Below are 12,610 nucleotides of genomic sequence, written 5' to 3'. Positions count from 1 at the left end.
CTGCCATCAAGAAGTTTTGAGCTTCCTGTCGTGTCACAGTGGTGCGTGTGAAAGAGACAAAGCCAAGTAAGAGAGACAGAGAGGCTCCACGAAGACCCTCTCTCCCCCAGCTCGTCTTGCCCCGCTAGGAGTGCTCCAGCCTAGCTGACAGGTCTCCCTGGCTCCCTGATCATTTCCAGGTGTGCTGTGGCAAAACCCACAGGAAAAAAAATCCCTTGTCTCTCTCTGTTGTAAGTTTTGTTTTCTAGCCAGAAGCCTGCGAAATAAACTGACAACAGTTTTAGAATAAATCGAGGCCAAACCTTGCCAAGCAAGTAAGTTCAGTCGAGAGCGAAGTGATTACAAAACTTGTTTTTTTCTATGGGTAAAAAAAATACAAGGTCCAAGTTTTATGTGTAGAAGTCAAAGAAGAATTTTATTATAAAAGTGTAATTATCTGGATATGAGAACAAAAAAAGGATGTTTGCATGTAGAGGTTTATGACTATATTTTTGTCTTGGATTAAAGCACAGTGTTATAATCTAATAAATAAATAGTCCATAATTTGATATCTGTCTGCTAATTTTATATCTGCCTTTTGTTATTTCATATTTATAGCTGTGGACCAACTTTTGATTGCACTCTTCACTTAGAACACAGACTGCTGCAAAGCACCAGTAGTAAAGTGAATTTAAAGGCCCTCATGTAAGGAAACATGAATCTGTGTGGCTTAAAATGTGATTGTTTAAACTGTAATATAGGTATTACGGCCTGTGCTTGAAACTGTATTTTCCACTGCAGAGGTGGCATCAGCAATTTTTTATTTTTATAAGGGATGGGGCAAAGCAATCCTCATGCACACAAGTGCCCATCAAAGTTATGATACTGTGATACAAACAGAGTTGGGTGATTTCATTATGTCTCAAGTGCAGAAAAATCTAATTTAACAGCAATAACGCCGGTGTCACACAGCAAAGGATGGCTTTGAAGAGCGCTCACAACAAATGCACCACATAACTCTTTTCACAGTTTCTGTCCCGGTTTGATTTAAAGTTTATTCTTTTAGTTAAGAGTTTTCTGTTTGATACTTTTTATGAGTGAAGATCAGAGACTGTACAAGCTGTTTTTCAGGAAAAAGTGATTTAATAGATCTGTTGATCATTTGTTCCGGCTTGTTTTTTAACACAGCGGCTTGTTAGACCTGCGGACATCGTAAGAAATTTCCCGTGCTTGATCAAAAACACTATAGTTTTATTTAAAAAAAAGGTGGGTGGGGGAGACGAGCAGCGCATTTAACACTGAGCCCGTTGGCGGAGAAGGTGGTGTAGATGACAGGAACCATCGGAGATGACTGACCTACATAATTTAATCTCTCTCACACCACCTCTCTCCCTGTGTGTAGCTTTCGCTCTCCTACCAAACACTGGCAGTAAAAACACCACAGCGCTGACCTCATCCCTCTGATGTAATCCCGCTATTGTCTTTCAAAGTGTTGTTGAGGTTGAAATTATAGTTTAAGTGCCCAGGTCTTGATTCAACAACAGGACACACTTCACAGTGTTTAAATGCTCAGACATCGTTATTGTTTCCTGTTGATGGGACGCAGGCACCGCAGGTTAACGCAACACTCCCGCTGTTCAAACAAACACCATTTTCCAGCGAGCTTCTAGCAGCAAAAAGGGACCAGCCAGCTTAAGACACTCCTTTGCCACAAGCAGTTTGATGGAGAAATGAAGACGGGCTCGCTTCTTTGTTAAGCATTTCTTTGTTCTAAAAGTGAAGTCATCTTTCACCACATTTGCCGTTTCTTATTTATCTCCAGGCATGTCCTTCTGCAACATGTTGAATGTGAGTCATGCATCACACTGGCCACGCTCAGATTCTGCCCTCTGGTCCTCGGGGCTTCGATCTGGTCTGAGAGTTTGTCTCCATATGCATCTGTGCATATGTGTGCTTTATGTCTGTATTTGTGTACATATATATACACACACACATATATATGTCTGCATATGTATGTAGCATATGTGGCTACAAAAAGCAGCCCTCCTACGTGTGTTTGTGTGCTCATGTTGCTTCATCGTTGAGCTCCTCCAGCAGCAGTGGAGTTAGTCATTTCCAGCTCTGGCTGGAGGGCCATGGAGACAAAGAGCGCTGATGTCACCTCCCCACCAGGCTACGTCCTCACTGAGAGTATTATTTCTACTCCTCTCTGAGACTGTCAGCTAAACTGAATTGGTAATGGATTATTTTCATAGTTTAAATCTCATAGCCAGCTACTAGATCATATAAAACAGGCCTCCTTTCAAAAGATTACTAACTGCATTTAAGTTAGCAACGTATAAGTTCTGCTTGGTGTCATTTCTATGCGATACTTATCATATGTGATATGAGATATAACAGGACAGGGTTGGGTGTTATTTTGATAGCATATCAAGATGGCAAACCTGGGCGTTTGGCAGTGACGTGCAGCCAATCAGCGAGTCAGTTATGCAGCTGGGTGACTGTAGAGTAGCTGGTGACAGGTCCTCAGGGCTTGCCAGGCCATCTTTCCACTCCTGGAATACACACACACACACACACACACACACACAAACGTTTGCAGTGTCAGAATAACAAAATCTGTTGCGTGCGTATGTGTTCTGGCACAGAGAGACACAGGCGGCTCTAAAAAGAAAAAGAGGACACATAAGAGAACAGGGTAGGGTGAGAGACTGCAGGGAGAGCCAGCAATGCTGCTGTCATTCACAGTGACACTGCTAACTGACATGGTACTTGTTCCTCCGGGGATTAACTCTACATCAAACCTGCTTCTCCACTGACAACCTTGCGCTACCTAAAGTAAACAAGTGTGGTCAAGATGTTGGTTCTAATTTGTGTTTACCCAAGAATGAAGTTTTGCATGCATCACAACCAGTTTATACAAATACCTACTGTTAACGAGGTGCAGTAATAATTTCAGTTTACTTATGAGGCGGTTCATGTGAAATGTGCAGAACGGAACTGCAAAACTCACCAGGCAAAGCTTTGTTTGATTAGTTCGTATGATCGAAAAAATTCTCACCGGTTCTCTGTGGGTGACAGGCAAGATGGTGAGACTCTCTACAGGCCTTGGGAGGCTCCCCATATCTTGGTTCTGGCTGTGGGATGGAAGACATGCAGGCTTTCCCTCAAGTTTGCGGACCTGACGCTCTCCTTTGGCGGTGGATCCAGCGCTAAGTTTGCGGACAGGGTTTGTGAGCCATTTTTTAAGGGTGCTCACAGAGCGCCTGGAGCCCGGGGAGCTGGGGGCCGAGCTGCCTGATGCCTGTGGGGGCAGCGACGCCACGGAGGTGGAGATGCTGCCCTCACTGCCTGCTGCCGAATACGAGTCTGAAGAAAAGGCATAAAGAGACAGGAGAAGCAAAAGGTTACTGGTGAAGGAAAACAATCAATAGATAAGGGTTAAATGGGTCATGAGGCAGAGTAAAGGCTCCAAGTACAGACTTAAGTTAATCAATGAATCTGTGGACTTCAACCAATGTGCAAAAAGAGCATTTTGTTTCAGGGACACAACCCTCGCTTGACTGGTAGACGAGGCTTAACTGCAGGTGTGCGAGGTGATGCAGAACTGAAGGCAGAACACATGTCAACACACCAGGAGTGAAAGATTAACGAGAGAAATCAAAATAAAGGGCGGAAATATAAATTTCTGTTCTACAAACACGGCTGTGCAGGTGTGTAACTACACTATAAAAGATGTTTTCATTATGCAAAGCAGACTTTTTTTCTTCTTTTTTTTTACATTGCTGAGCTGTGCACCAGTCCATGCCATCGTTATTTGACCACATTCTGATGCAAGGCCGACAGCAGAGGTAATGAGGGTCGGTATTTGAAACAAAAATACACTAAAGAGCAGTTGCAGATCGACTGCTGCACACTGATGTCAGGAGGACATGGGAAGTGAGTTGGGGGGTTGAGCTGGGACCGGACATCCTCTTTAATCCTTTTTAGAAGGGGAGCTCCTTGCCGGGGACTGTTTGTTTTTTCTTTATTGTCTTCCTTTCCCATCTTGCCTTGGCCAATCAACCTACCGCCCTTTCTCCAGCCTTTCTCAGTCCTGAGCTCTTCTTCTAAACTGTGCGTTGGGAGTGTTTCATCCCTTCTGTGACAATTTAGTCATATTTCTTATCTATCTTTGCGCCTTAATCCTCTGACACTTGAAACTCTTTCAAGAAAAAAATATTTTCCATTACTTGTAAAAAAAAACCAAAAAAACTTTGTAGTTTATGTTGTGCATCTGTTCATGAGAAGACAACACTGACCTGATTTCAGGGCGCTTTATTTGAGCCACAGTCTGTTATTGCAGTTCTCAGCAATAAGATGCAAACTTAAACCCAGGCTAAATTATTCAGCTTAGTTCAGTGTTCATAATTAAAAGATTTAAGAATTTCCACAACTTTATTCACTCAATTTCTTTGTCTGAGAAATTCAATAGCAGCCACAGTACTGATCAATAATAATGAGCTTTGTGCTCTGCACAGCACAAAACTCACAGTGTTTGACAAATCATTAACCTCAGAGCAAACAGGTCATGCTAATAAGATCGTATTTCTGCTAATGCAGAAACTTGTGAATGGTAGGTGATAACTAAGAAAATGACTTTAACTCATTGTGTATTTCCACCATAGAGATACCATTTCCTCTATTTTTCCCCAGCATGTATCATGCAATTTTCCCATCCACTTTTCTTTCTAATTCCCACCCAAATATCCATATAAACGTCTGTAAATAGAGTGTATAAGGAGATCTAAGCCTAGCAGAATGAGCATCTGAACGGAGACAAGTTTAAAGAAAAAAGATGGCTATACCCTGCAGGGAACTATTGGGATATCAAAATGCATCTGAGAGCCATTGTATTTATGGTTGCATCTGGAAGAAGCAAAGCGTCCACCATCTGTGAAGGTTCCCCAGTCAGAGAGAAGAAAGGATGTGAAAACGCTGGAGAGCACATGAGATATTGTGCACCCTCCCAACCCAGCTCTCCTGACCTCTAACACGGGGCCAGACCCAGAGGTTTGTATTTCCCAAGGTTCCCTGCTCAAGTTTAGCCAGGTCAGCGTTTGCAGTTCAAAGTGCAGAGATACAACCAGCAACATTGTTTCTAACTATCTTGAGGCATCAGCTGAAGAAATAGGCTAAAGAGACTGACACCGCTGAAGTGCCTGGAAGCAATTTGAAATGACTGGAGACAGGGCAGAGCAGCTCTCCGATTCGAGGCTTTGCATCAGGATGATACAGTAGCTCTGTCACACGTACAGATTTACGATGCACAGAGCGTACATTATTTACTGGTTTTATAACGACTATCCTTACATCTGTCACCATGGCAACTGAGCACTTCCACTGATCATGTATTCTTTGTACCTTATACAAGCCATTACGGAGACATCAATAACACTTTTGCACAGAAACAGTGAGACAACTGTAAGGGGAGATGATGAGCTTCTCCTTAGAGAAACCCACCTCCGCTTGCCCCACACATTGCAAGATAAGTGGAGTTAATACTGTTATACACCTACAAAGAGGAAACTGGGGGGTGGGGGGTGGGGACTATCCTTCCCACTCTTTTCCTGCTTTGCTTCATGCTGATAGTGCCCAGTGAAATTCATCTCCATAATGGCACCACAAAGAAAAGATTACCCGCGCTGATTTTGTTAATGCAACTAGACTATTGTTTATGTGCTTATAACAATTAAGAGTTAAGGGCACAGGAGAAAAAGGGCTGCATTAAGCTGCCCTGATCTGTGGTGATTTGTTAATGCTAGGTTTTCACCACTCGCCCACTCGCTGTCTGAGAGGATGAGCGAGTGCCGGGGCGGGAGGCTCATCCAAAATTGCTGTACTGTGTAACTTTGTAGCCAAGTGGGTATCTGTTGCAAAGTACTTCCAGATTTTTCTTAGTGTTGGTCGGTCACAATACAGAAAAGAGACAGCCCACATCATCTAAGAGGGCAACTTAAGAGAGCCATCTTTCACTATTAGTATTTGTACGGTATTGCAGAGTCGTCAAAGGAGCTTGCAAAGAAAAGCGTCTGGACTTCTTTAAGTTACTTGAAGACGTTTCACCTCTCATCCGAGAAGCTTCTTCAGTTCTAAGGTCAAATGGTGGAGAGTCCCAGATATAAACCTAGTGGGAGTATCCCCCCACAGAGGGACAAAAGGACCCCCTGATGATCCTCTAATCGCCTGAGCCAAGGTGTGAAACTGGGTGTGGGTCCCAATCAGCCCGAGTTTCGTTGTGAAACCTGGCCCCACCTTATCATGCGAATTCCTGAGGTCAGATGGCCCAGGATGTGAGTGGGCGTTAAGGCGTCTGGGAAGGGATCTCAAAACTGGATTATAGATGGCAGAGAGTTGGTGTCGTGTCGAGTTGCCATCTATAATCCAGTTTTGAGATCCCTTCCCAGACGCCTTAACGCCCACTCACATCCTGGGCCATCTGACCTCAGGAATTTGCATGATAAGGTGGGGCCAGGTTTCACAATGAACACACCCGAAACTCTGGCTGATTGGGACCCACACCCAGTTTCACACCTTGGCTCAGGCGATTAGAGGATCATCAGGGGGTCCTTTTGTCCCTCTGTGGGGGGATACTCCCACTAGGTTTATATCTGGGACTCTCCACCATTTGACCTTAGAACTGAAGAAGCTTCTCGGATGAGAGGTGAAACGTCTTCAAGTAACTTAAAGAAGTCCAGACGCTTTTCTTTGCAAGCTCCTTTGACTACGATGACCTGGATGACTGAGAACCTTCACAGACATATTGCAGAGTCAATACAGCTAAGCAGCAATTTTTCTTTTTCAACTCACAGTTGGTTTCTAGATTAAGAAATTAATAAGTTGGCACAAGACTACAGATAACTGTCTGTCACTATTTCCTAAACCTAAGGTGACTTCATCAAATGTCTTGTTTGCTCAAGCACAGCCTAACCCAGTTTAGTTCAATTAACTATAATTCAAGCCAAGGGGAAAAATAGAGTTACTCGTTTGAGAAGCAGAAATCTTCAGCTGTTTAATGAATGCTAATAAATTTAAGCAATCATCAAACTCTGTCAATATAGTGAATGATTAATTTTCTAAAGGTCAGTCTGATAAATCTATTGATTGCTGAACACTACATAATTTCACGTCCGTCCTTTTTTGTGTGGTTCACAGTCAACCATTTGTTATTACCACAGTTAAATTCACTTATAGCTGATTGAATTATCTAATGACTATATGTGGCACAGCTTGTCCAGTCATGTGGAGAGGGAAAACTTATGATTCACTGTTCTCATGAAGGTTTGAGTTAGATGTGACTGAATCAAAGGCAGAGACAGCTATAAGAGCATGTGACTGCCTGTCTCTATGCCAGGTGGGATAGACTCCTGTGGCTCCAAGTCCCCAAGTTGGTTAAGAAGATGGATGGATGGATGGATGGATAGATCGGTGGATGAATGGGTGGATGGATGGATGAATGGATGGATGGATGGATGAATGGATGGATGAATGGGTGGATGGATGAATGGATGGATGGATGGATGAATGAGTGGATGGATGGATGAATGGATGGATGGATGGATGGATGAATGGATGGATGGATGGATGGATGGGTGGATGGATGGGTGGATGAATGGGTGGATGGATGGATGAATGGATGGATGGATGGATGGATGAATGGATGGATGAATGGGTGGATGGATGGATGGATGGATGGATTGATGGATGGATGGATGGATGGATGGATGGATGGATGGATGGATGAATGGATGAATGGATGGATGGATGGATGGATGGATGGATGGATGGATTGATGAATGGATGGATGGATGGATGGATGGATAGTTGGATGGATGGATGAATGGATGAATGGATGAATGGATGAATGGATGGATGGATGGATGGATGAATGGATGGATGGATGAATGGATGGATGAGTCAAGAGTAAATTTACTTTCATTTATGTCTGAAATGCAAAAGCAGAGAAAAATGAGAAAGCAAATCTTTTCCCCTCTTTTCAGGTGATTGATGGAGACAGATATGTGCTAAGTGGTCGTCCACCAGAAGAAGTCTGCTCTAACTTCTGTTTATTGATTAGCTGAAGGGTGAGTGCTGCTGAGCCAACAAATCAGGCTAAAAGCGTTGGCTTTAATGGAGCAAACTTCACAGCCCCCTCCACTGTGGAGTTCCCTGTCAATCCCATGCCTCTCGGGATCATATAGGCAATTTAGGCATTACTGGACTCCACAAATAAAAAATAAATAGGCAGACATGCAGGTGCCCATACGCTTTTTTTTTTTCAGAGAGGCTCTCCTGATGGGCGCACAGGTGCAGGCTGTCAACCTGTTATCCAGAGTCATCAGCCTGTCAGTGTAACAATACACAGCATTAGAGGCGAGCATCCTGCTGCTCAGCACTGTGGCAAACATGTCAAATATCCTGCTGAGTTTGACAAACTTAGAGCTGCCATTCAATACTAGCACCTTGTGGCTTACAGCTCTGGGGAATTGTGGCAATCAACACATAGGTGCCCGCCTGCGTCATTGCTAACAACTCTTAACACAACACCATACTTATCTTCTCGATTCTTTCTCTCTCACTCACTGCCCTCTCCACCTTATGCTCTTCAGCCTAGACTCAGCTGCTATATTACATTTCACCCACTCAGAGGAAATGGACACCCTTTCCATCAACCAGCAGGACCCGGTCTGCACTCACGTTCAAACTGAAAGAGCTGAAAGACCATGAGGCAAGTACCTGAAGCACAAAATGTTCTAACCAAGGTGCTTTTTACAATGAAACATTTAAAATCATAAATTGTACTCGTCTTTTTCTGGCCTTTCCTTCAATCCTCCCTCCTTCCTTTCTTTTTCACCCTGACTCCTTTTTCTCTACGATAAGTTCCTCCTTCTGCCACACCGTTTGGCACTCTAACGCACTCTTACCCTCTGCATCTCTGTGCACTGCAGTGTTTTTCAGATAATGACTGGGAGCAGGACACTGCACAGCTCCCTCCTCTTATGCAATGGCCTCCACTGCACTGCCCCGAAGCTGCTGAGTGCAGCACAAGTTCGACATGCAAAACAAGCTAGCAGAGAAGACAAAGCTACAGAAGTAAAAAAAATAATGTTTTTAAAAAGTTTTTAATCCTTTTTTATTCTCCTTTCTTATCTTTCGTTTTGGTATTAAGGCTTAAGCAACTGAATCCACAACCTCAGGAATCCTCTGACAGTCTAAAGGAGAGGCTATGGGATGAGCTGCTGGGAAGAGCAGGGATTCTGTATAAAGATTAAGCAGGAGAGGGGCAAAAAGATGCCAGTGTGATTAAAGTTAAGAAGTTCAGTGAGAGTATGGGAGGAAACACTGACGAGACGAGCGGAAGGAAGGCCATGAGGGCACAAGCGACATACACTTGACTGCACATAAGCAGGAACTGTGCTGATTTTTAACTGTGGGCACTGCAACAAAGACATGTGCAGCAGCTCAACTCTTGTCCTTGTGTGTGCCATATGTGAGTGTGTTCGTGTCAAACCTTTGGCGTGACACACTGCAGTCAGACAAGTGAACAGTGGTTTCCTGTCCTCCTACTGACCTAGTTTATACGCACGCACACACACATCCACACACCACTGTTATTCCCAGAGCACAGAAGGAAATATGTGCTAGACACATCAAGTGACACACAAACAAGCCATCAGAGTCAGTCTCCTGCCATCATCGCCCACAGCCAGACTCTATGGCATATTCTTTATCAGTTTAATGCATCAAAGTGCTGCCAGTCACCAGAAAAACAAGACCGAAAAAAACACGCTGGCATTAATCCTTTTGTCTGTGGAACAATGTGAAAGAGTAAATCAGACACTTCTCCTGATGAGAGATTATGAAACAGCTCTAATTGATAGTCAGATCTAAACCACTACTGCTGCCACTGACTGTGAAAATCAGGTCAGTGGGAGTATAGCAGTGCAGTCAAAGTGGCGGAGGTTGTGGATATCTCACCTGAGATTTCAATCAGCATTTTCTTTTAACTTGAATCTTAATTTGCAATTTAAAAAAAGAGGCTGTGACGGCAGTCTCACCACAGAGACTGTCTGCAAGCTCCCAGCAGTGTACAGTGAGAGACTGGAACCATGTTTGCGGTTAGTGGCCTTGAAAACTCCAGACATTCCTCTAGAACCACTTAGAGAGAGACTTGCCAGATTCTTGGCACTGCCTTTATTCATTTATGCTCTGGGGAACTAAACCTCCACAAATACACAGAATCAAATACAGGGGATTAAGGTTGCAGTGTGGTCCATTTCACACTCACACAGATTTATTAACGAAGCACCACAGGATCAACAGGTATTCAGAGATGGAAAGTCCCATATTCACAAATCATGATCCAATAATTTAATCAAGAGCCAGAGTCAAGTCATTTACTGCCCCGCTTTCACTGAACTGTTACGAATGGAGAAACTTTCAAGCAACAGAAGCTCAGCTCTACTTACTCTAAGACAGTCATTACACCCTGCATATGCAGCAACTGCTAAACTCCAGATCCCAGTTACTATGTAACTCAAGCTTTCTCACTCATTAAAGTTTAAAAAAATTCCAATTGTATGAAAGCGAAAACAAAGATTTGAACAGTACAAGCCCAAACCTCAGTCACGCTATTCGGCAACAAAATGCAAATAGTCATGGCAACAGGTCGCCTGGTGGGAAGCAAACTGTCTCCAAACAGTGGTGGTCTGACTCAAACTGACTGCAATTACTCTCAGATTGGTGAAGGTTTGCAAATAATTTCCTTCCAGTTTAATAAATGCAGACAATTTGGCAACATCTTGTTGTTTGTGCATCTCTTTGTAACAGGGGACTCGACTCCTCTGGTTGCCAACTGGTTTTATTCTGATCATATTCTTATTTAAAAGCAATGTTGCAGAGCACCTATGCAATTTTACAGTTAAATCGCCTTCCAACAATAATTATGTCACTAGTTTTGGAGGAATTTGTCAATTTCTGTTTGAGAGATTTAAGATTTTGGCTGTATTCTGAATGTAAGTAGTTAATTTGAATCTCTGTGCATGTGGACAGCAACAGGTTTGCAACAGATAGAACAGATTTGCAATTTTCACTGATTTACTACATTTAATTACCCTTCTATCACAAACACATCAGCTGTAATTGCCGAGGTGCATTCGACTGTCAACTGATAGCAGACTGACAGCAGACTGACTCCATGTTATTGCAGTTTTATCGCCATCTTGATGCATCAAAGTCCCCTTGAAGATCACTGACTGTCTTAGAAGTCAAGGAGATCACAAGTTTATTGTAAATGGTTGCAGTAATTTTGGTCTCCACCCCCTGGTTCCCCTGGTGTGACCGTAGCATAAGTAAAAAAAAACTAATAAAGTCTAATCCCTACTGGTAAATGTGCTATAAATGTTGCTTTTCAAAGTGCACAGCTTCAATTTGAAGGCAGAAAAAGAGAACAAATGGATTTGATTTTTATAAATTCATATAAATACTTTCAGTATTTCATTTCTTGTAGACCACATCTTTCACACACATGAACACCCCACCTCCATAGGTTTGTTTCTGAATGATGCCCACCTATTGACAGCTGTAACCTTTTCCCTATTCTTTCCTCTTATAATCAGTTAAAGTTGTGAGATGGACCAAATAAATCCTTGTCAGCTTGATACGTGATAAGCTTCTCAATATTTTCCCCTTACTTTGCATCTCAAACAATAGCCAACTCTAGTTGAGGGTGTTCGGACATGTTTTTTCCCCTTAAATAGATACACTGTCAAAGTAATTTTCTCTAATTACTACAGTACTTTGTTTTTGGGGGGAGCTTTCTCCAGAAGAAGATATGAGATTGAGATTTGACAGAGAAGAAGAAAATATTTAAACAGACATCCTTTGTTTATCATGAATGATACTGTGCACGTTACATGTACAATACGAGGCCCAGAGGCTGAAGATCAACGCAGCAGCTGCCTGTTTTGCTCTAGTAAAGAAGCGCTAGCACACCAAAAGCAAAATGACTCATTATGCTTTTATTTTTTGATATTATTTGTATGTAATCTATCAATAATTATATTTGATTATATCTAGTGCTACATTTATTTTTACATTACTTTAACCCTGTAGCTGTTAAAGCTGGACAACATTTTAACTGTCAATTTATTGCTTATATTTTATATTATAAAATATCTGCCAATTTGTTCTTACAAAAATAATGGAGAAATGAATAGGAACTGCTTAGTAGAAGTATGCAGCAGCTTAAAACGTCACAGTCACAATTTTCTTTTCCCAAAACAAGAACAAAAAAAAACCTAAACTGTGAAATGGATGTTTTCCTGTAGGTGGATGTTTTCCTGTAGGTGGATATATATCAACCGCTCGTGCTCCCAAAGTAACCATAAGATTGTTCAGTCTTTATATGAGGTCCACTGAAAAATGCTTTGAGGCATTTTGGGAAAATGAGGGTTGGAAAAGTACTTAAATGACCTTGCAGGCGCTGCATGGCACTCTGATTTAGTGTGTGTGCAATTGTGTGTATATCTTGTGCCAGTGTGCGTGTGTGTGTGTGTGTATGCATGTGCACCCGGATAATCACAGTGATGAT

General features: G+C 42.5%; 1 protein-coding gene across 4 annotated transcripts in view; it reads right to left on the bottom strand.

The window, feature by feature from the left end:
* arhgef25a (Rho guanine nucleotide exchange factor (GEF) 25a) overlaps window positions 1–12,610 on the bottom strand; it is a 44,114-nt gene that overhangs the window by 12,200 nt on the left and 19,304 nt on the right. For all 4 annotated transcript variants that reach the window (XM_084916809.1, XM_084916806.1, XM_084916807.1 and 1 more), the window contains 2 exons: window positions 3,041–3,348; window positions 2,424–2,534 (listed from right to left, as the gene is read on the bottom strand). In XM_084916809.1, coding sequence (XP_084772935.1) covers window positions 2,424–2,534; window positions 3,041–3,348 — 419 coding nt within the window. The remainder of the gene's footprint in view (window positions 1–2,423; window positions 2,535–3,040; window positions 3,349–12,610) is intronic.

Source organism: Perissodus microlepis, chromosome 20 (genome assembly GCF_051167445.1).
Source record: "Perissodus microlepis isolate ML-2025 ecotype Zambia chromosome 20, ASM5116744v1, whole genome shotgun sequence".
NCBI classification, from domain to species: domain Eukaryota; kingdom Metazoa; phylum Chordata; class Actinopteri; order Cichliformes; family Cichlidae; genus Perissodus; species Perissodus microlepis.
This window is presented reverse-complemented; position numbering and strand designations above follow the sequence as displayed.